Raw genomic sequence first — 23,866 nt, forward strand, 5'->3', positions numbered from 1 at the left:
CAGATAATTCACTCGATATGTTTATCTAACTAACTCGAACCTTTTCGCGAACCTTAACTAGCAGAAATATACCGCCATTATTCCTCTTAACGACAGACTGGTGATAATAGGTTGTGCTGTGGTACTCTGGCGAAGGCTGGATAGCATTTATATCATTTTAATCCAGGAATAACGTTTATTTGTCCTTTAACGCTGAAATTAATATTTTTTCTACTTGTTACTAACTAGATTGTCTTCCGAACACTAGATCCCTAGGATGAAAAACGATTTAGCCCCCTCTGTCGACTATTTAAACTAAACAAGCATTACGTCTTTGACTGATTCTAACACCAATATTTTATGTAAGATCTTTAATTATATCGTGTACAATACGAACAAAACTATTGTAAAATTGCACCATATTTACATTGTTAAGTCTGCAAAAGGCAATGTCATACATTATATTAGTTATCCATTAATAACTCGGGTAGTTTTTTCCATGCTTAAAGCTTTTTGTATTGTCTTTTGAATAATAAAGTTGATTATTTACCCGGAACAGAATTCATTTACACATTTTCATATAAATTTAAACGAAATTATCTTTATGTTAAAGTAAATGGATCATGGGGAGGTTGGACAACATGGACAAAGTGTTCAGTCACGTGTGAAAATGGGACGCATTCAAGAACGCGCACGTGTTCTAATCCACCGCCGCAGTATGGTGGACTAGATTGTGTCGGAGACAGGAACGAAACTCAAGTTTGTAGTGATAGACTGTCATGTGCAAGTATGTAAAAATTTTGTTTCTCTTATAAATGTAATTTATGACACTAAACCGATCAGCCGAACGCAAACAAATGTATTACATATATCTGCATTATGCAATTCAGTGTCAATCATAGTCCAGGAACTACACTGGACCTTACCAGTCATGATGATATCTTTCAAAAGCCATTTTATATTGATGTTATAGTACAGCGTATGATGTAGAATTCTGCAGGGATATTACTTGCGCTTTTGTCAAGTACTTCGTTACCAGTAAACTTGCCAAACATGTGTCTCTGAAAATCGTTAAAATAGATGTATTTTCAAAGTTTATTATCAGTATTAACGTAAATAAAGTGGTGGTCAAGTCCGGAACAGAATTACAGCTAATTAAATCAATCAGGGTCAGGACAAGGTAACACATTCTTACTAGTTTCGACTTTAAGTGTTTAGTGTTTATCGTGAAATTAGTGCAGGTGAAGGACAATCCATAATTATTCTTTTTAAAAAATGTACCCATTTGAGATGTCAGCGCTGGTGATATTTCCAGCACTTTCCATTTTCCGGATTTATTCAGATTTTTATTTGTCTCCGGATCTGCTTTTGAAAAAATGCAATCAACTTCTCTCAGTAAAATCAAATTAGTATAATGAAATTGCTTCTCATCATATCTCATAATAGATTTCAGTGTAACAGAATTGCTTCACATCATATATCATAATAAACATGTTCTATCGTAGTTGACGGCGGGTGGTCAGACTGGAGTAATTGGTTCGGCTGTACCGTGACTTGCGGAGTAGGAAGTAACGTCCGTTACCGTGCCTGTAATAACCCGGTACCTGAAAATCACGGCAAACCGTGTCCTGGTGACTTTTCGGAAAACATTACGTGCAACTCATTCGTATGTCCAGGTAAAAATGTTTGACAGTAATATATATGTGTCAGGACCAATATCACCTTCCATCAGTACTGCCATGACTGTGTGTGAACGCCTATTATTGAAGAGGGTCAGTCCGTATTGAATAATAAGTGAAAATAAGAAAACTGAACAACGATTCTTGCACATTGTAAATTGCGCCCTTTGGGCATTGGTGGTCATTCTAGACACTGTAATAAAGTGTGTTTCCAAAAACAGCTAATACCGCAAGCACTTGGTAACAGAATCTCACACACACCACCACCCTGCAACGCATCTGCCGTTTTTCAGGATTTATAAACAAACTGATGACAGATTGCGATCATAGAACATGTATTAATTTTACACACTGTCAGCAAGTTTTTAAACATGCAAATTTTTTAAACATGCGTTTTTTTCCGTCAATGCTTTTTTCCAATATGTGAATTTTGAAAACAACAATACTCCTCGATTGAAAACAAATATTGCATATCCATGTCATCGTCTCACATTTTAACAGCACATCTTTCATGACCTTGATATTCTTTTGTTCTCAAGTGCCTTCATCAGTCTATTATATTCATCTGGATGTCGTTTATGCTGCAATGTGGCCCGATACATTCGTCGTATTAGATGACGGACAAATATGCCATGCGTTACCCATGCGTCTATGACTATATGAATAGAAGTAAATCTTGGACTTGGTGAATGCCACGAACTCGTGTGCATACTAATGAATTTAGCGATGTGCTTAACAGTGATTTTGTATTGTAAATTGAAACTCTTCTTTTTGATTTATACAAGAATGTGTTCAATAGCGTTGTACAATAAATTTGAAAACATAAACATGTCATTTAGATATAGCCTGATCATAAAATACAATTAAAATACCCATATTACGTAAAATGAGTACATGTACATAAATTGAATAAATTAAAGGAAAAGAACAAAAATGTCTGACATAACTCCAAAAATTACAACACTTTACTGTTGTCTCTTAAAACAATGCAAAAAAGTCTCTGAAATAAAATGTTTTCAGATTCTATAAAACGTCTAAGGATTTGGACTGCCTAATATATTATTCCAGAGTCTCAGTACTTAAATCTCTGTCATTAAAGGCATTATTTTATTAAATTTAACAACGTATCATCCCTCTTTAGTGTCCGAAGACCTCAAACCTGGTCCACTGAGACAGTCTTTCAAGTAAATTGGTGCATTTTAAACACAGCAATTATACCAGTGCATGTTGAAAAGGGATTGCTTAGAACTGCCAAACTGCTTACGGTTTAAAACAAGTTTTGCAACTTTGCATTTTGCTTATTTCACTCTGTGCTGTACCAAACATTATTACAAATCGAAATAACTAGTGACAAAACCTGTTAATCTGTAGTATCCTACGAATACTCTTATCATTAAATAGTTCAACATAGCTGTATGTCATTCCGTATTAACATGCCCTTTGAAATTCGACATTCCATCTAGAAAAATCTTATGATGCATTCAGATTTAATATAATGAACAGTAATGCTTTTTAGCTCACCTGTGAGTTTTTCTGATCGCTCTATGTCCGGCGTCCGTCGTCTGTCGTCTGTCTGTCGTCTGTCAACATTTAGCTTTTGTATGCGATAGAGGCTGTATGTTTCAACTGATCTTCATGAAATTTGGTCAGAATGATAACTTTGATGAATTCTAGGCCGATTTTAAAAATGGGTCATCTGGGGTCAAAAACTAGGTCACTAGGTTAAATCAAAGAAAAACCTTGTGTATGCGATAGAGGCTGTATTTTTCAATTAGTTTTCATGAATTTTGGTCAGAATGATTACCTTGGTGAAATCTAGGCTGAGTTGGAAACTGGATTATCTGGGTTAAAAAACACTAGGTCACTAGGTCAAATCAAAGAAAAACTTTGTGTATGCGATAGAGGCTATATTTTTCAATTGATCTTCCTGAAATTAAGTCAGAATGATTGCCTTGATAAAATCTAGGTCAAGTTTGAATATGGGTCATCATGTTTCAAAAAGTAGGTCACTAGGTCAAATCAAAGAAAAACATTTTGTATGCGATAGAGGCTGTATTTTTTAATTAATCTTCATGAAATTAGGTCAAAATGATTTCCTTGATAAAATCTAGGTCAAGACTGAATATGGGTTATCTGGGTTTAAAAACTAGGTCACTAGGTTAAATCAAAGGAAAACCTTGTGTATGCGATAGAGGCTGTATTTTTCAATTGATCATTCTGAAATTAAGTCAGAATGATTGCCTTGATAAAATCTTTAAAGAATTTGAATATTGGTCATCTAGGGTCAAAAAGTAGGTCACTAGGTTAAATCAAAGAAAATACTTGTTTATACTCAAGATTTTTGGTCTAATTTTAATGATAATTGGTCAGAATATTTTTTCCATGAAATCACTAGGTCAAACATGTTTACACTGTTATTGTGTGTTATGGTGTGTTTCTCAGGTGAGCGACCTAGGGCCATCTTGGCCCTCTTGTTTTTGGTTCTGGTACAACACTTAATCAACATTGCTCTACTGCCAGATGTAATAAACTCAGTTTTTGAAGTTGTTATCATTCGTCCAGCTGTTAATCGTCATTGCACATTGTTCATGTTCTTAAATCGTAAGTAATTCTTTGTTGAATGATGTATGTTCTGTTGGAAACGTTTATCTGCATTATGATCATCTGCAAACTTAACAGACAGAGATTCATGGCGGAATAACATAATGCTCCAGCACAAGTAAGATAAAGCCAAGGACCATAACAGCTGCTTTAGGGAACATTACATTGTAACAAACATGGTAACGCTGAATTTACATTCACCCGACAGCTGCGTGGTCTTAAATAGGAGTCAATTCAAATTAACGCGTTATCACAAACACCATACTGGCTTTGAAGTACAACAAGAAGTATATCATTGTCTACAGTGTCAAAGGCTGCACTAAAATAAATTACGATCAGAGCCGACACCTCTTGTCTCTCCATCATTCCGTAAAGCATGCCATTCCCTAGTCTAAGCAATGTTGGTTCTTGGTAAGAGGGTAATCATTATTATGTATGTCAACGTTAAGTCTGAAGAGGACAGCTTCCTCAATTAGCAAATTAAAGAAATGGTTAGTTACTCAATTATCTAGAACCATGTCACTTTCTGATTCAAATAGGTTAAAATATGTACATCTTCACGGTCAACTGAAATTCCCCTTAAATCATTAGTGAATTCAGATTTATCAATCTCTTTTAAATTCCAAAATGTAATTGGTTTTCTAATAATGGTTTCTTTTTATTTTGACATCCCAACAGTCAAAAGTAAATGGACCATTTCTCAGTGCTTCTACGCCATTGATCATTTCTGTTATCAAACCCGTATCAAAGAGAGAATTCTTAAAATCTGATATTGCACAGGTGCCGTCATAAATGTGTCAATTGAAGTCCCCCATTAACAAAAGGTTAGAATATTGTGGAAGTATTCCTTCAAGAAAGTCTGAGAAGTCAGTAACAAATTGACCACTGGAGGTCTTTAAACATCGATTACATGTACATGTACAGTGATATTTTTGAAAATTATTTCCACACTTCAAGATGTGCTAAACTAATTTTGCGCATGTTGAGTTTGTTTCTACATGGTATTGCAGCATATTTTAAATGGGAACTCAAGATGCGAATTTCTCTATGAGTACAATTCCATAAAGATCAATGTGTTGTATAGATTTTAGCATTTCAGTTGTCAAATGTAGAAAGGGACAACGATAACAAAGAAAACAATAATGTTCTATAGTTTATTAATACTGGGACCCGGGACATGCGCAACACAGGGCGGGCATCCATTCGCACACTAGCGTTCCGAGAGTGTTGTGATTCTGACCCTGTCTGTGCTAGTTTCATTTCACTAAACAATGAATAGAGACCATCTGAAAATAACACATAATCACTCCCAAAGATTACAAATATCTTGGTAATGGGTGACTTCAACCTACATATAGATGAAAACAGCAGCACAATTTCAGAATTCAAAAATTCGTTATGTGCTATGGGTCTAGAGCAACATGTTAACTTTACTACTCATACAGCTGGTCAAAGTCTGGACCTGGTTATTACTGAAGCTACAAATGGTGTTAACATTTTATCTTGTGAACCTGGTTTATTTGTATCTGACCACTGTGTTGTAAAATGTGTTCTAAATATACAAAAAGAAAGTAAAACTAGCAAAACAGTGGAATTTCAAAATTTTAAAAAGATCAATTACGAAGAATTTTCAAGAGACCTTGCATATATATCGGTAATTAGTGAAGACGTCGATTCTTTTGTCGATCGGTTTGAAATAGAAATAGAGTCAGTTCTTGATAAACATGCACCACTGACACAGAAAACTAAGATCTGTCGGTCACCTAAACCATGGTTTAGCGTCGACTTACTTCAACTTAAAAGGTCATTACGTAAAGCTGAACGAGTATGGAGAAAATACCGGGAACCGTACCAATTTGACACTGTAAAAAAAAGCTACGTCTCAAGTATCATTATGAAATTCGTAAAGAAAAAAGATCAGTTCTTAGTGAGAAAGTGGTAAATTCAAAAGGCAATTCAAAAAAATTGTACAAGTTGGTATCGGAACTCTCTGGAACAAAGTCTGAAAATCCAATGCCCGCTGAAGAAAGTAACATTACATTGGCAAAGAAATTTGCAGATTTCTTTTTGAGCAAAATTTAAAAGATCCGTGAATCACTTGGAAATTATGAAAGTTACGTACCAGAAAAAAGGAATGTTCCACATTTGGAGGTTTTCAGAGATCTAAGTGAAGCAGAAGTGAAAAAATTGATAAATGAACTTCAAATCAAATCCTGTGAGCTTGATAAACTACCCACAAAATATTAAAGATGCATCTCAATGAATTGATCCTGTAATAACTGACTTGGTTAATTTGTCATTACGTCAAGGGATTTTTCCATCGAAGTGGAAACATGCGATAGTCAGGCCTTTGTTGAAGAAGGTCGGACTCGAACTTGTGCTATCCAATTATCGCCCTGTGAGCAAATTGCCATTTCTATCGAAACTTATAGAGAAGGCAGCTCTTTTCTTATTAAATAAACATGCTAGTGAATACCATCTTCTTCCCAAGAATCAGTCAGCGTATAGACGCTTTCACTCATGCGAAACGGCTCTACTCCGATTAACCAGTGACTTGTTGGAAGGCTTGGAAAATCAAGAGGTCAGTGCTCTAATTGCACTGGATCTGAGCGCCGCCTTTGACACTGTTGACCACGATATTTTAGTGCAAGTGTTACACTCTCAGTATGGGCTATGTGGTATAGCTCTCAACTGGATTGACTCTTATCTTAGGCCACGCAGTTGTAGTGTAAGTGTAGAAACTGCTGTTTCAACTACACGCCCATTACAATGTAGCGTTCCCCAGGGTAGCTGTTTAGGCCCCTGGCTCTATCTCACTTACGCAGGAACTCTATTTAATGTCATTCCCCGGTCAATATCTGTGTATGGGTTTGCTGATGACCATATTGCCAACAAACGCTTTCGACCAACTTCAGTTGAAAATGAGAAACAGGCTATTCGAGAACTTGAAAACTGTGCATTCACCATAGATAACTGGATGAAACAAAACAAACTTAAAATGAATACGTCAAAAACCGAATTCATCTTATTCGGTAGTAGATAGCAACTTGACAAATATCCAATAACAGAAATTGACATTGCTGGTGACAAAATCAAATCAGTACATTGTATAAGGTACCTAGGGGCATTCTTAGATGAAAATCTTAGTTTTAAGGATCATGTCAAGAGAAAATGTCAAACCGCAATGGTTAATTATCTTAGAATCAAAAATATTAGAAAATACCTTACTAAAGAGGTTACTGAAATTCTGGTATTATCACTGGTCATTTCACATATAGACTATTGCAATGCAATATTTTATGGTATTCCTCACCGTGAAATTCAGAAAATGCAAAGGATACAAAACATGTGTGCCAAACTCGTTTTAAGACTCAGCAAGTACGACAGTTCAAAACAAGCTTTGTTCCGACTACATTGGCTTCCTATCAAAGCTAGAATTGAATTTAAGATTTTAACTGTCATGTTTAATTGTTCAGTCGGCCAAGCTCCATCTTACTTGACTGAATTATTATCGGAACAAGCACCAAAACGTAGCTTAAGGTCTTCAGACTCTGTTACAGGTTGTTACGATGTACCATTTAACAAACGTAAAACATTCGGCGACAGAAGTTTTCAAACTGTAGGGTCTAAACTATGGAATAAACTATCAGTAGAAGTGAGAAATTCTGATTCTGTAGACACTTTTAAGAAAAAGCTCAAAACACTGTTTTTTAAAAGCTTTGAATCATGGTTCTGATTATTTCTCTGTTGGTGGACTGAATATGGTAGAGACGCTGAGTATACTCTACTATGTAGTGTGATCGACGTATGCTTTATACGCAATGTTGTAATTTGCAATGTACAGTAATTTTGTCAAATATGTCGTGTTTCATTGTTTGATACCATTATGTATATAATGTATCATGATTTTTCTTTTTTTAATGTAATGTACAACGCCAGTGAATATACTATGTGTAAAATTAGGCGTTTAATCAAATAAAGCAGTTTCAGTTTCAGTTTTCTCCAAAGGGTCATGTTTAAATACATATTATGATTGTATGGATATCAGTTAAGTTAGAAGTAAGAATTAGCCATATTACTGTATTATAGATAATTTCTACTGTTACTTTACACCAGGCAAGAAGGCAGTAAAAATTTAGTCTTGTCAAATTTTGAAAAGTCCGCAATCTTTTTATTTTCGGCAAATTTAGTCAAATTTTATTGAAAAGTCAAGGTTTTTAGATTATATCAATATTTTCTATGCATTTCCATAGATAGCTATGAGATCTAGAGAATTATTATTTTGATAAAGATTTATGAAACAGTTTTTTAAACAATTTTATACTTATAAAAATGGACACCTTTACTCGACCTTTTCACCGTAAAAAAATCTAATTCTTAAATAAAATTTCATAAATAATTAACACTAACTGCAGAAATAGTTCTTATCTATGAACGTTTAACAGTTGCAACGTGGTCTAAATGTAGATTATTATATTGACTTAATGTTGTAGAAGAACCTTAGGTCACTTGAGTGTTTCTAAAGTATCTAATACATGCTAAAAGGCAATATTTCATGGATACAGGCATGCACTTTGTTAATTGTGTTGAACATGCATTTTAAGGAAAAAAATTGAACGTGTTTGAATAGACATAATTAAACTATGTTCGTTTTAATATTGCTTGGTTGCCTTAAATGCACTTCATATCGAATTATAGTTTTAAGCAGTTAATTATGTCTTTAACTTACTTTAGTCGACGTTTTAAGCAGTTAATTATGTCTTTAACTTACTTTAGTCGACGTTTTAAGCAGTTAATTATGTCTTTAACTTACTTTAGTCGACGGGAACTGGGCAGATTGGGGAGCTTGGACCAGTTGCTCAGTAACATGTTCCAATGGTACCAGCGCCAGAGTGCGAAATTGTTCGAATCCTTCACCAGTAGCCGGCGGTAAACCATGCACTGGAAGTTCTTCTGAGAACAAAGACTGTTTCGATAGAGAATGTCCAAGTGAGTGCGAAAAAAGCATTTATATGAATTGATACTGGCACACATTGGGTACTTCTCACTGAATGAAGTTTGTGTTGTTGTTGTTGTTGTTGTTGTAAATGGTCCATGTTTATCTAATTTTAAAGCTTTTTATTTGTCCTTATTTCAGTCTGTGAGGCACTGTGTTTATCATTCATAGTATGTCTATGACTAACTATTGATAAAATAAGTTCTTATGATATTTCTTATGATATTTTGATACAGTAGTTCTTATGACATTTCTTATGATATTTTGATACAGTAGTTTTTATGATATTTCTTATGATATTTTGATACAGTAATTCTTATGATATTTTGATACAAAAGTAATAAATAGAGTTTATCGTTTTCTGAGAATTAGTTGAATGTGTGAGGTTCCTCTTTAACTTACATCTGATTTCGTATAAAGAAACATAATATCATTTTGACTTGTGTTGCACGTGTTTATATGTCAGGTTTAGCATACACACATATCTGTGTAAAATAAAATAATAAAAAATACACACAATCACAGAAGCACGACTGATAAACATTTTATTCATTACCGTAGGTACGTATTAGAATAGACTCGTGAAAATTTAGCGTAGTCAAGTGTCAGGTGTGTGTTGTTTTCTTTAGTTGATGGTAATTGGACAGACTGGTCTCCCTGGGACTCCTGTTCTACAACTTGTGACTTAGGTTACAGACTACACAATAGATCATGTGACAATCCCAAACCCCAGTATGGTGGGGCCTATTGTATTGGACACTCCGTTGGCAACGAAACTTGTAACCTTGGCCACTGCCCGGGTATGTACACTTGTCTTAGTAAAGAATAGCGTATTTCTTACCCACCTCTCAATGTTTAATAACGAAACTGAAAGCTTACTGTTTCATAATTATAATTGTACACTTGGGATCGTAAGTTATGCAATTGGTAGTGGCTCAGAAAATATAAGGCATTGAACATGTGCAAATAATTATTTCGTATTAGATGTTTCAATGTTATAAACTCTATTTCAAACAAGTTGTTGTTGGGAAACGTCAAATTATGTAACTAAGGACATACTAGCACGTGTTGCCATTGAATACTGAGTCAACAAGTCTGTCATTGTATGTTACCATAAAAGTCAAGGATGCAATGGTTTATAATTTAGAAATATAATGTACATTAAAATATATTTCCTACAGACCCATAATTATAAATATGGGAATCAGAGCTGCACAAAAATTATTTCAAAATTATTACCTAAATCTTGAAAAGACCAAACTTCGTGCTAGCAATGTTAGCTTACTTAATGTTGACAACAAAATACAACAAAACTACTTATAACCCGAGCTCAAAGCCTTTACCACTTATTATGTGTTATGAACAAACTGGATTTATAAAGGTAATCTATATTGGAGAAAATGTACGCCTTATCTTTGAAAATATAGAATACATCGAAAACAATTAACTGGTCTGCGTTTGTTTTCAGATCATGAAAATGCGTCCGATAATTTGAGGAGTGAATAGAACACGAAATTACATTCTGGAATAATTTGTACAATAAAATATAAAATATATAGACCTGTTACTAGGCTTTCGGAAAAAAACTATTTTACAGGTTTAATGAAGCGTAACAAATGTTAGATATCTTAACTACTTTAAATCAATAAATATTATTCCAACACCCAGCTCAAAATTTCTGCTTTAATAATAGGGACAATACATTTCGTAGTAAAATAAAAAACATATACCAATATACCTTATCAGCTGTTATATAAGATACAAATAAAGTATATGTCCACTGAAGCCAAAAAAGTAGACATTTTTACAAAACTGTAACATTTAATTAGAATCATATACAATTCCACAGCTACTATTTACACAACACTTTGAAGCTTTCAGTATAAAGTTTTTATGCGTTTGTTACCAGGTACGTTGTATTGTGTGTACTATATCACAGACACATGTATGTAAATGTTTATGTAAAGGAATAAACGAGGTTACCCAAATGGAGCCTCGAAATGTTGCCACTTTCAGTTGATGGAGTATGGGGACCATGGCAAGAATGGGGTGATTGCTCTGCAACCTGCGACAATGGCACCAAGCTTCGTTCTCGAACCTGTGATACGCCACCACAATACGGAGGAGCAAACTGTTCCGGAATCAATCAGGAATCTGAAACTTGTTTCAAGGCAGCCTGTCCTGGTAGATATATCGCTATTCTATTCAATGTCGTTTCAGAATTTAAACGCCTACTACTTTTAACGGAAAAAGAGTGCATACCTAGATATCGTCATAATCCGGTCACCGTATTTCATACTAAAAGTGAGTTAAATAAGTGTTGAAGCTAAAGTTGTACATCTGCTTATCGGTTTGATTGTCCGTTCACGAGATGTAATGAAATGCGCCACACCACTCACCACTACAAACAAAAATACAGGAAATAAGAAAAAAATGAAAACTATTCAGGAAAGTGTTGTTCTGTCTTGAAAACTACGTAATTTACTACAAAATCGAACAAAATAAAATAAATATTTTTGAACGATACCTTCTGATGACTGGAAACATTCAGATAATAAAGCACACGACACAGGTCATGAATAAGAGTACCCACTTGCTAGTTTTATAAAGAGTCAAATGGTTATTACAGTTGATGGTTCCTGGGGTTCCTGGTCGCCATGGAGCCCTTGTACTGGTGACTGTACCGCTGCCAACAAACAACGATTCAGAAACTGCGACAATCCGAGACCAGACCCTGGGGGAGCTTATTGTTTCGGAGACGCCACTGACTCTCAAAATTGTCTTCCACAAAATTGCACAACAGTTGGTCGTTAGTATTTCTACGTCAGTTTTTATCTTAAAAGAATTTCTTTAGTGTTCTTAGAATTGTTGAAATTTTATACGTGGAGTGTATGCACTTGTAGTTAGCTATATATTACTCTGCAGTTTGCCACGCCAACAAAAATGTCCATGCACGTCTGATAAATAAGTATTGATAAAATATATATCTACATCTTAAAACCATAGATCCATTCGATGAACTTATTTCTTGCGTGCGTTTCAGCAATATTTAACTGATGCAAATACTGCATAAGTCTTTGTCACTCATGCAACAAATATACAAAATTTTACTATCCGAAATACAACACACCTGTTTCATAGATTATAACTACTGATTACCACAGATATGTTCCAAGTACAAATAAAGGCATACAGACACTAAATAGAAAAATGGCGCGAAAAAAATGCATAATGGCGGATACAAATAGTCCTCAGCTTTTTTGCTCGGTATAGCTATTTTCCTTATTTTTTTTGGATAAAATCACATGACAGATCTATGCTTGACATGTAGGTAGCATTTTCATAATGAAATAACAACATGACAAAATTTTTCATGGAAACTTAGATCATACACCACCAGTATAATTTGGGGTCTCATTTTTTATCTGATTTTGCAGTTTGTGTGTTTGACTGAAATCATTTTTCTTGCATCAAACATTACCCCAACTTTTCTTTTGATTTTTAGTTAGCACTGACAATATTCTTCAAGAAAATATAGGTTACAGACATGTAAAATGAGTCCTGATGTGTGCTGCGTCATTGGAAATAGGTCAATTTTATATAGAATAAAGAACAACAACTATTTAGTGTGTTATAACCTATAAGATGACATTGGTAAAAAATGAAATCTGGCCAGATGGTGGTGGAAATGGGCTAATTTGATTCATGAGGAAGAATTGACCTCATGACCGATATTGCAGAAAATCGATATCAGAGGAGACAACAGCTATTTGGTATTGGTAACATATATTGGTAACAGGTGACCGGTATTGCGATGTCGATATCTACTGCCTCCGGGTATTGTCACCAGGATGTTTATTACAATATCAAGTGTAATAAAAGAGAAGGTTTTTCATAAGATAATTAAACAAGCTTGAATTATCACTGGAGTTACAAATTATGGAAAAGGGATTTTTCATTAGAAATAAAAGAAGTCATTTTTATCAAATGAATGTTTAATATGTAATTTTCTGAACCATAGCATTTTTAACATGTTATTTTATAATAATTAAATTAATTTTTATATCAATAGACCATATCTATCAGCAATAAAAACCATATTTTCATACATATTCTTATATAAGAAGAATGTATATTTTAACATGTTTTCGAAAAACAATGTAACAAATCGGCTGAACATTGCTATCTGTAAACCATTTAGATTCAAGTTAAAGGCAAATATCGATGAAGTCTTTTATTTATTTATTTCTTTCATTTTCAACCAAATCTGAAATGTAAATGACCCTTAATCTCTAGAAAAAAGGAGGTTCGTACCCATAGACACATCCTTTTATATTTAGCACTAGCATTGATATTTTTACGGCGTCTCCCATCTATAAAATATGCTGTCGTTGAAAAATAAAATCTGACATATATTTAAGAAATATGATCTGATTTTACATTGTTTTAAATAACGCTGTCTCTAAGTATAATATGTGTAAAAGACCTAGGTACCACCGCCCCCCCCCCCCCCCCCCCCCCCCCCCCCACACACACACCCAACAAAAAAAAGAAGATCGAACCATGTTTTATCCGATTTTATAACTTTTACGGCCATAACACATTCTTGTCCAAAAAAAGGAAAACAAAGACAAATATCAAACAGGGAAGTCACGAAATACTAATAAACTTGACGAATATATTTTAAAATTGTCTGATTGATATGTATTATACCTGCTGCCACTACCACGTCCATTCTTATGTCACAAAAATACATACGTAAGTTATTTTGTTGTTTTTTGTTTTTTTTTTAAACAGCTGTTTACAATTTATAATTACACAGGTGTAGGTTTTGAATTATTTTAATCTGAAATGGTTGAACATCACACGTATATCAATTCAGTAATTCTTAACATATAGACAAAATAGGAAGTTTAATGAATCGAAAATTATGGTATGTTTGTAAAATTTAAAAAAAAAAAAAGATAGTGGCAATCAGCGTGGTACAGGTATTTTGCCGTATTCAGGCAGACATTATTCATCTTAATATAACTACACATATTCCACCAATATATGAAAACTGTTTGCAAAATAAAAAATATGTAAAAGATTAAAATCGCATGATAATTTTACCTTGTAATTACAAAACAAATACCCGTATTAAATTCAAAACGCAATTATAGCCTTATCAGTATTATAAACGTCTGTGTTGTTTTAACGTTCCTTATTTAGAGGTAATTGGCAAGTTTTATTACAGGTCCAATAAAAAGGATTTATGCGTAATGCATACAACATTTTATTACTTCTATATAGAAATTTGTTTCATGTAAAATTATCTTGAATTGAACATGTACAATAAATTATGAAAGTAAGTTAATCACGACGACATTTATGATAACTGAAAAGATCATGAAACCACGTAAAATGTTCACGAAAACAAAAATATATCATTAAGTTACTGAAGAAAAATTCAATTCTGTTTTAAATGCAGATATTATTTACATTGCAAAAACATTCTTGTACACAAAAAAAAAATGTTCCGGACTTATTTTCCAGCTTTAGTTTGATCAAGGCGGACCTTGAAATTTATTTACTCAAATTTATTAAGTAAAATATATACAAAAAATTCTGTATTTTACTTTTTTACGACAGTTTGCATTTGTGATCCAAGGGTCGATAGGAAAGCTATCTCTTTTAATGTTTAATTGACATAATTGGCATAATTGACACTTGATATTTAAATGTATATGAAATAAGGTGAGAACATCAACATAAGAAGAAATGCGCATCTCTTTCTTTTTAGAACCGAAATATTAAAATGCAATATTTATCTTATATTGTTTTTGTGATATTAACACAAAATGAATTACTCGCGAAGTAAAATTACATTAAATGATTAAATCATTACTTTAACCTTTTGATCACAATACCGCATGTTCACGCGGCATACTATAATATCGTCTGCTTATGACGCTACAACAACAACTTCGCGCTGAAGTTAATTTTTCTTCGAAATTAGTGGAAATAAACCGTCTGAGAACGAATCAAATTATTATTTCACAAAAATGAAATAAATATCATTCAAAAGATAAATTCAATGAGAGTAGGAAAGTTCTTGCACCTAAGCTTTCATATCAATGGTTTTATACAAAAAAATGATTTGAAGAAACGCATGTATGAGATTTTTGCACATTTTATATGGAAACAAAGAAGGGAAAAAATGACGAAATGATGGCACCAAACTTCATGCGAAGAACGAATCAAAAATTAAGATAAAATTTAATTAAAAAAAAACCTTGTGATGAATCAAATGTTGAACTTTGGTAATATGTTTGCACCTAAGGTTTCTTATTTTTAGTAATTTTGTTATTAAGTAAAATGTGAACATGCCCTTCTTATTTCTATATAGAAAATCTGACCGCTATCGATTATTGGCCGGAGGAATATTCTTCGGTATGAGAATTTGATAGAAAATGAAAAATTGATTGCAATTTTGTTGAAAATAAGGATAAAACCCAAAAATATCACATTTTCACTGTTTTTAGTGTATTTTTTTCAAAAACTGCATATTTATAGGCTACTGATTGCTATTTTCTGGCCATCAGAGGTAAAAGTGAACATATTTAACAGTTTAAATGTGTAATTTGCATGCAGATCAGAGTAGAAAATGTCAAAACAGGGCAAAACAAGGCTGCATTTAGGGTAACTGCTTCAAAATTATGTCGCGACAGCTATTTTTGACAAAATCTGACGCTTTGTCTTATGATACTGAAAATGCCTTAAAAACTTGGAAACTGTTGATATCAAGCTAAAACCTTGTTGTTGTTTTTTTTTTTCATGCATTTGGGTTTCTTGTACATGTCAAATGAAACTGGCACATTGTCAGAGAAAAAAGTTTTTCTTATAGGCATACAGACACTAGAAAAATGGAGCGAAAAAAATGGTAGTCGCATAATGGCGGATACAAATAGTCCTCAGCTTTTTTTGCTCTGTAGAGCTATTTTCCTTATTTTCTTTGCAATATTTTTGCTAAAATCACATGACAGATCTATGCTTGACATGTAGGTAGAATTTTCATTATGAAATAACAACATGGCAAAATTGTTCATGGAAACTTAGATCATACACCACCAGTATAATTTGGGGTCTCATTTTTTATCTGATTTTGCAGTTTGTGTGTTTGACTGAAATTATTTTTCTTGCATCAAACATGACCCCCACTTTGCTTTTGATTTTTAGTTGGCACTGACAATATTCTTCAAGAAAATGTAGGTTACAGACATGTTAAATGGGTCCTGATGTGTGCTGCGGTCATTGGAAATAGGTCAATTTTATATGAATAAAGAACAACAAATATTTAGTGTGTTATAACCTAAAAGGTTACACATCTTTCATCATTGTAGCAGATCATTTCTGTCAGCTCTCTTTAACTTCAACTCTCAACAACAACAAGTTGTGATGCTGTTTCATTGATCACATGGGAGCATCATGTTAAGGTAGGTCTGCACGTTTGATAAATCGGAAATAATGGCGTAACGTCATATATCGGGATAACGTAGAATAAAGCCTGGACTTGGTATACGGAAATGAAAATAGTTTATGAATAAATGGTAAATCGTGAGTAAATTTATAAAAACTGCAATGTTGTTATCTTTCTGAAGATAAGATATGATACTAAAACGTTTGACACGTTAAATAATTCGAAATAGTGTCATAAAAAAGCGTGTAATATGCGGATCTCTGTAATCATGAGTAATATCTCAAAAATAAGCATAAGGACATAAACATTTTATTCTACCATAGTATAGACCAGACGCTTATTTATGATTGTAAAAAGTTTCATCAAAATCTACATTGTAGGAAAATTTCTATACACGAAAATATTATCACATTTGTTATTTTCCCATAGACACCCATTACGAAAACTTGTGTGAGGATCAGTCTAGCAAAAAAAATCAAGCCCATGACCCTATCATTTTTATCAGATTTTCTAGGTACATTCTGAAATTTTGAAAAATCTGAGTTTTATCAAATTCTATATTGTAGAAAACGTTTGATCCGAGCGTGCAGAACTACCTTAAAGTTTAATTGTTTAATTGTTACAGTCATAATTATGTAAGATAAAAACTGAAGTTTGCAAAAGAGGACGTCAACATTTGTTAAAAAATAACGAAAAGTGTTTGTGTTTCTTAGAGTATCATTAGATTTTGTCTTTACAACATATAAATTACATGTAATGAAGCTTTCTGTCGTCTTTTAATAATAACCTCGTGATTGTTATTGAATACCGTTATCCTGAATTTGAAGACTTTATCTAAACTGTGAAGAAAAGGATTGTAGAGACTTTTTACGCCACATGTACTTTACTAGTACGCACCAGTTCTTTACTGGTTCGCACCGGTATTTCACTTCACTGGTAAAGCTTTCAAAAATGCACAGACGCTTCAACCAAATTTAAGTTAACATTTCCAAATGGCAAGTTGAAATTTCCGAATGTCAAGTAGCCACTGCCGAATGACAGCGAATTATATCAGACGAAAAGTTACCACATCATTAACCACTGGAGAATGACAACTGGCCACTGCCGAATAATAATAAAACATAAATCGTGTTTGGTGTTCCATAAAGTTAGGTCACAAGCATCAGTAAACGGAACATTCTCATGTTTTTTGTAAATGAAAATGCTTGTTTTGATAAAATATTAATTATATTCATTGTACTTGTCCGTACTAATTCGATGGAACTTTGTCTCTATAGTCTATAAATTTATTTGACGAACCTGTAAGTATTTAAAAGGTAAAAAAAAGGTAGTTTCTTTTTAAACGTGGGTAGTCCCTCGAATAGATGACGCCTTCTAACCACTGCGCCATTGATTCCCTCTTGAATTAACCAGATCATTGATAACTAAATTGAATTGAGAACATTTTTAAAACCAAGAATATATTTAACTTAATTTGATATAAAACCAGATCAGGACAATGCAAGTTTATCTGAAAATGTAAGGCATTTATATGCGATCGAAGTCTATACCAGAGCTTTTTGTTTACACTTATATATATGTATCTATATTCAACAAGTTTCGGTTTCAGCACAAACATCGGTCGCTTACACGATGGCGTCTACATCAAGAAGTCTGTTCATTTTTGATTTGTTTAATGTTAGTGTAAAACGTTTAAAAAGTGTTACACAGCATTGTATTGTTACATATTATAACATGTTCCGTGTTTCATATTAAGTAAGATAAAGCTTTAACTGGACAGTTTGCAAGAGAGGACAATACTTGGTTAAAAAAGTAACGAAACGAGTTTGTGTTTTCGAAGTATCAATAGATATTTGTCTTTACAATATAAAAGATAGGTTGCATGTAATGATTAAATTTTTTCCAAACATTCTGCCATTGTCTTATAATGATAACCTCGTGATTGTTATTGAATAACGAAAAGGATTGTAGATACTTTTTATGCCACCTGTACTTTACTGGTACGCACCTGTATATTACTGGTAATCACATATACTTTACTGGCGAAGCTTTAAAAATACTGCTTAGAGACTTCAACCAAATTTAAGTAAACACTTCCAAATGACAAGTTAAAATTTCCAAATATCAAGTAGCCACTGTCGAATGACAGCGAATTACATCAGAATGAAAATGCATCACATCATTATTCACTAAAGAATGACAACTGGCCACTGCCGAATAAAAACAATACGTACAATTCGTGTTTGACGTTCCATAAAGTTTAGTCATAAGCATTCTTAACTTTCTCATGTTTTTTTTTTTCTTTTTTTTTTTTTTTTTTGGAAATGAAAATACCGGTTTTGATAAAATACCAATTATATTCAAAGTACTTTTCCGTACTAATTCGAGAGAAGTGTATATGGCGAACCTGTAGGTATTTAAACAGATGAATGTTGATTTAGTTGAATTTGGGACATTTTCAAAAACAATTAGATATTCAATTTAATTTGATCTATAACCAGATTAGGAATGAATACAATTTATCTGAAAGTGTAGGGCATTTTTGTGATCGTAGTAGTTCTTTTTATTTATGCTTATATGTATGTATGTATGTATTCATATTCTACATGTTTGACGTTCTTACAATCGTTTTCAGCACAGACATCGGTCGCTTATACCAGTGGTTCTGCACCAACAAGTAAGTCTGTTCATATTATTTGTTTAATTTTAGTGTCAAACGTATAAAAAGTGGTATGTACACAGTAATGTATCGTTACAGATTATAACATGTTCCATGTTTCATATTATGTAAGATAAAAGATTAAACTGGACAGTTTGCAAGAGAGGACAGAATTTGGTTAAAAAAGACAATGTATAAGATAAATTGCATGTAATGAATAGCATTCTTTTAAACACAATAACAATAATATATCAAATTCGTGTTTGGCGTTCCATAAAGTTAAGTTATAAGCATCCTTGAACGAATCTTTCTCATGTTTTTGTAAATAAAATACCGGTTTTGATAAAATACCAATTATATTAAAATGCGTACCAAAGTACGTACCAGTACTAATTCGAGAGAAGTTTGTCTGGCGAACCTGTAGGTATTTAAACAGATCATTGTTGATTTAGTTGAATTTGGGACATTTTAAAAACAATTAGATATTTAATTTTACTTGATCTATAACCAGATTAGGAATACTAATGCAATTTATCTGAAAATGTAGTGCATTTTTGTGATCGAAGTAGTTCTTTTTACTTACACTTATACCGGTATGTATGTATTCATATTATATATGTTTAACGTTCTTACAATCGTTTTCAGCACAGACGGCGGTCGTTTACACAAATGCTTCTGTCCCAACAAGTAAGTCTGTTCATATTATTTGTTTAATGTTAGTGTCAAACGTTTAAAAAGTGTTACACAGAAATGTTTTGTTACAGATTATAACATGTTCCATGTTTCATATTATGTAAGATAAAAGATTAAACTGGACAGTTTGCAAGAGAGGACAGAATTTGGTTAAACAAAAGTAACGAAAAGAGTTTGTGGGGTTTTTAAATATCAATAGATATTTGTGTTTACAATATGTAAGATAAAGTGCATGTTATGATTACAGTTTTTCCAAGCCTTCTTTTAAAGTTTGTATTCGTCTCAACCGGCCGCTGAACAATAACAATTTTACATCAAATTCGTGTTTGGCGTTCCATAAAGTTAGGTTATAAGCATCCTTGAACGAAGCTTTCTCATGTTTTTGTAAATGAAAATACCGGTTTTGATAAAATACCAATTATATTCAAAGTACGAACCCGTACTAATTCGAGAGAAGTTTGTCTGGCGAACATGTATGTATTTAAACAGATCATTGTTGACTTAGTTATATTTGGGACATTTTAAAAACAAAACAATTAGATATTTAATTTAATTTGATCTATAACCAGATTAGGAATACTAATGCAATTTATCTGAAAATGTAGGGATCGAAGTAGTTCTTTTTACTTACAATTATATGTATGTGTTCATATTATACATGTTTAACGTTCTTACAATCGTTTTCAGCACAGACGGCGGTCGTTTACACAAATGCTTCTGTCCAAACAAGTAAGTCTGTTCATATTATTTGTTTAAAGTTAGTGTCAAACGTTTAAAAAGTGTTACACAGAAATGTATTGTTACAGATTATAACATGTTTTATGTTTCATATTATGTAAGATAAAAGATTAAACTGGACAGTTTGCAAGAGAGGACAAAATTTGGTTTAAAAAGACAATGTATAAGATAAATTGCATGTAATAAATAGCATTCTTTTAAAGACTGTATTTGTCTCAACCGACCGCTGCACAACACAATAACAATAATATATCAAATTCGTGTTTGGCGTTCCATAAAATTAGGTTATAAGCATCCTAATGATCCTTGAACGAAGCTTTCTCATGTTTTTGTAAATGAAAATACCGGTTTAAAATTGATAAAATACCAATTATATTCAAAGTACGTACCAGTACTAATTCGAGAGAAGTTTGTCTGGCGAACCTGTATGTATTTAAACAGATCATTGTTGACTTAGTTTAATTTTGGACATTTAAAAACAAGAAGATAATTAATTTAATTTGATCTATAACCAGATTAGGAATACTAATGCAATTTATCTGAAAATGTAGGGCATTTTCGTGATCGAAGTAGTTCTTTTTATTTACACTTATTTGTATGTATTCATATTCTAGATGTTTTACGTTCTTGTAATCATTTCCAATTTTGCAATCACATGCGTTAAAATTTACCATATTTTTGTTCATATTACAGCTACTGCAGGTGCTCCGATTGGTATGTTTATCCGTTTTTTTTATGCTACGTGTTAAATGAAAATACAATGTATTTACTTTGATGAGTGATGTAGTGGACCCGTCATGTAATTCGGCAAATGACGTATTTTCCGTATGCTATTCCGAAGGATGCCGAATTGCCTAAGGAGAGTACGGAAACACACGGAAATTGCCGAGTGTCCTTTCGGGACCTCTACCTTAAGTTCAATTGGTAACTGAATCTATCTGAATTTTATTTTGTTCTTAAGAGTTTATAAAGAATTACGTACAATTAAACGTTATTTCTGTACTCATACAAGTATTTATAAATTCTTCAAATTGCTACGATCAAGTAATTGTTTACGTTATATAGGTTAAAGGTCAAATTTACACTAAAACTGCAAACAGTTTCGTGTCTGTAAACATTGTACCGAGTCTACGAACCCTATTTATTATGTCAATCTATGAAAAAGGAATGTCACGGCGAATGCTTGAGATTCCTTACGCAGGCATAAATCCCTCGACTGCAGGCGTCAGTAGATAGCATTTGCACACTATTGCCGGTAGATAAAAGGATGGTCCCGACAAACAGCCGTGTATCTCTTAGTCATAGAGATTTTATTAGGATCAGATACTCCCTTCTATTTGATATAATTTTTCAGCTGAATGCCCCCCTGTTTATTTAGGGACGTGTTGTTACTAAATAGATGGACGGTTATAATTATGAGCGTATTTGTTTTGTCAGTGTAATGACTTATTGTATTCAATAACATGTATATTTTTTTCTGTTTGAAAGATTTCAAGTGCTATGAATGTGACACCACTATACCGGAAGTGTGTGTTGCACTGAAACGAGAGACGATTTGCCACGAACCTTACTGTATCAACGAGTTCACTAACACAGCAGACGGCAAGAAACTTCTCGACAGAAGGTTAGTTAGGATTAGGAAGGGGATTACAGAGTTAACATTCGATTTCAAAAGCAATATTGTAATTATAATTATGTTTAATACAAAGGCGACAGTAATTTTAGAATGATTCCATGAACATACAAGATAAAAGATCATGTTATGTTGCAGTCGCTAATACTAATATTAATAGTGCTTAGTTGGTTAAAACAGTATTTTTTTTCCAAATATGCTTTGCATACAAATACAACATAAATTATTGCCACATGTTTGTGGAGTAAGCTATAAACTTGTATTTAAACCTCAATCATGTATATTAACAAATAGAACACACATTTATTTTATCAACAAAATTATCCATCGTTAAAAGTTGATGTGCACGCACGCACGCACGTAATTGTTATGCATGTGTGTTTGTGTTACTTTGAAACGCTCGTCATATGTCCGAGCGTTGTCCTTTTCTTGTCGAAGCTTTAAAAAGAAAATGTTTCATTAACAAGGAGTGAGAATATATTATAATGCAGGTGTGGTACCAAACTTGAATGTGACAAGGATTGGTGGAAAACGACAAGTGACAACGACAAATGTACGTTATTTGACGTCACGGAAACGGTCACTAATTACGTGCACTGTACGTTCTGCTGTGTGGACGAGTTGTGTAACGATCCGATTATACCTGACGCCAAGTCACTGTATAAACCAACCTCTTGAAAATGTCAAGTCTGTCGCTTCTCGTATTTGACAAAGAATTCTGTCAATAAATTTTCCTCAGTTATCTGAGTGTGCGTGTGTTGTTGTTGTTTTTTTTTTCTTTTTGGTATTTGTATTTGTACATATAAACATTACGAAAGAGACCCATCCATACAGGACCACCATCCCCACCTCCTCTACGAATACTTCATATAATATGAATCGCTTTGAATGTTCATTTATATAATAAATAAAGATAATTAAATTTAAAATGGAATGTCAGTTTTACTTTTCGTTTTCAATATCTTTAAGGACTAGTTCACTCTAGTTACACGGGTTCATGGAATTATCGAATTTTATTGTCGCGATCTTCGATTGAAAAGCTCGACATGACGTCTTTAGATAAACAAGAGGGCCATGATGGCCCTATATCGCCCACCTATTATCATTGCACTTGAGGACAAGAAGGTCCTCAGAAAAAAATATCTAAGTCCAAAGGACAGGAACAACAAAGGGAAGAAATTAAACCAAAAAGAAAAAAAAATTCTTACAAGGTACAGGTATGTCAAAATACACCTAAAAATTGGAGGTACCATCCATGTTGTACCACAGAAAAGTGGTCTCGGTTTTTCCCTACGGCCAATAATAAAAAAGTTACTAAAAACAAGCTATTTATAGTAACGTAAAAGGGAAGTTATTAAAAAAATGATTGTAAGTTAACAAAAGAAGGATCTGCCAAATAAATCTATTGAAATAAATGAAATTTCAGATC

General features: G+C 33.1%; 1 protein-coding gene across 1 annotated transcript in view; it reads left to right on the forward strand.

Annotated features, from left to right (window-relative positions):
* LOC123530521 (SCO-spondin-like) overlaps positions 1 to 23,189 on the forward strand; it is a 149,274-nt gene extending 126,085 nt beyond the window's left edge. The window contains exons 47-58 of the mRNA XM_053520726.1: positions 593 to 766; positions 1,485 to 1,655; positions 9,078 to 9,248; positions 9,885 to 10,055; positions 11,272 to 11,439; positions 11,885 to 12,064; positions 19,350 to 19,391; positions 20,019 to 20,060; positions 20,754 to 20,795; positions 21,498 to 21,518; positions 22,293 to 22,428; positions 22,929 to 23,189. Of these exons, the coding sequence (XP_053376701.1) occupies positions 593 to 766; positions 1,485 to 1,655; positions 9,078 to 9,248; positions 9,885 to 10,055; positions 11,272 to 11,439; positions 11,885 to 12,064; positions 19,350 to 19,391; positions 20,019 to 20,060; positions 20,754 to 20,795; positions 21,498 to 21,518; positions 22,293 to 22,428; positions 22,929 to 23,115 (1,505 nt within the window). The 3' untranslated portion in view covers positions 23,116 to 23,189. The remainder of the gene's footprint in view (positions 1 to 592; positions 767 to 1,484; positions 1,656 to 9,077; positions 9,249 to 9,884; positions 10,056 to 11,271; positions 11,440 to 11,884; positions 12,065 to 19,349; positions 19,392 to 20,018; positions 20,061 to 20,753; positions 20,796 to 21,497; positions 21,519 to 22,292; positions 22,429 to 22,928) is intronic.
* Positions 23,190 to 23,866: the final 677 nt, after the last annotated feature.

Source organism: Mercenaria mercenaria, chromosome 13, assembly GCF_021730395.1.
Source record: "Mercenaria mercenaria strain notata chromosome 13, MADL_Memer_1, whole genome shotgun sequence".
Classification (NCBI taxonomy): Eukaryota; Metazoa; Mollusca; class Bivalvia; order Venerida; family Veneridae; genus Mercenaria; species Mercenaria mercenaria.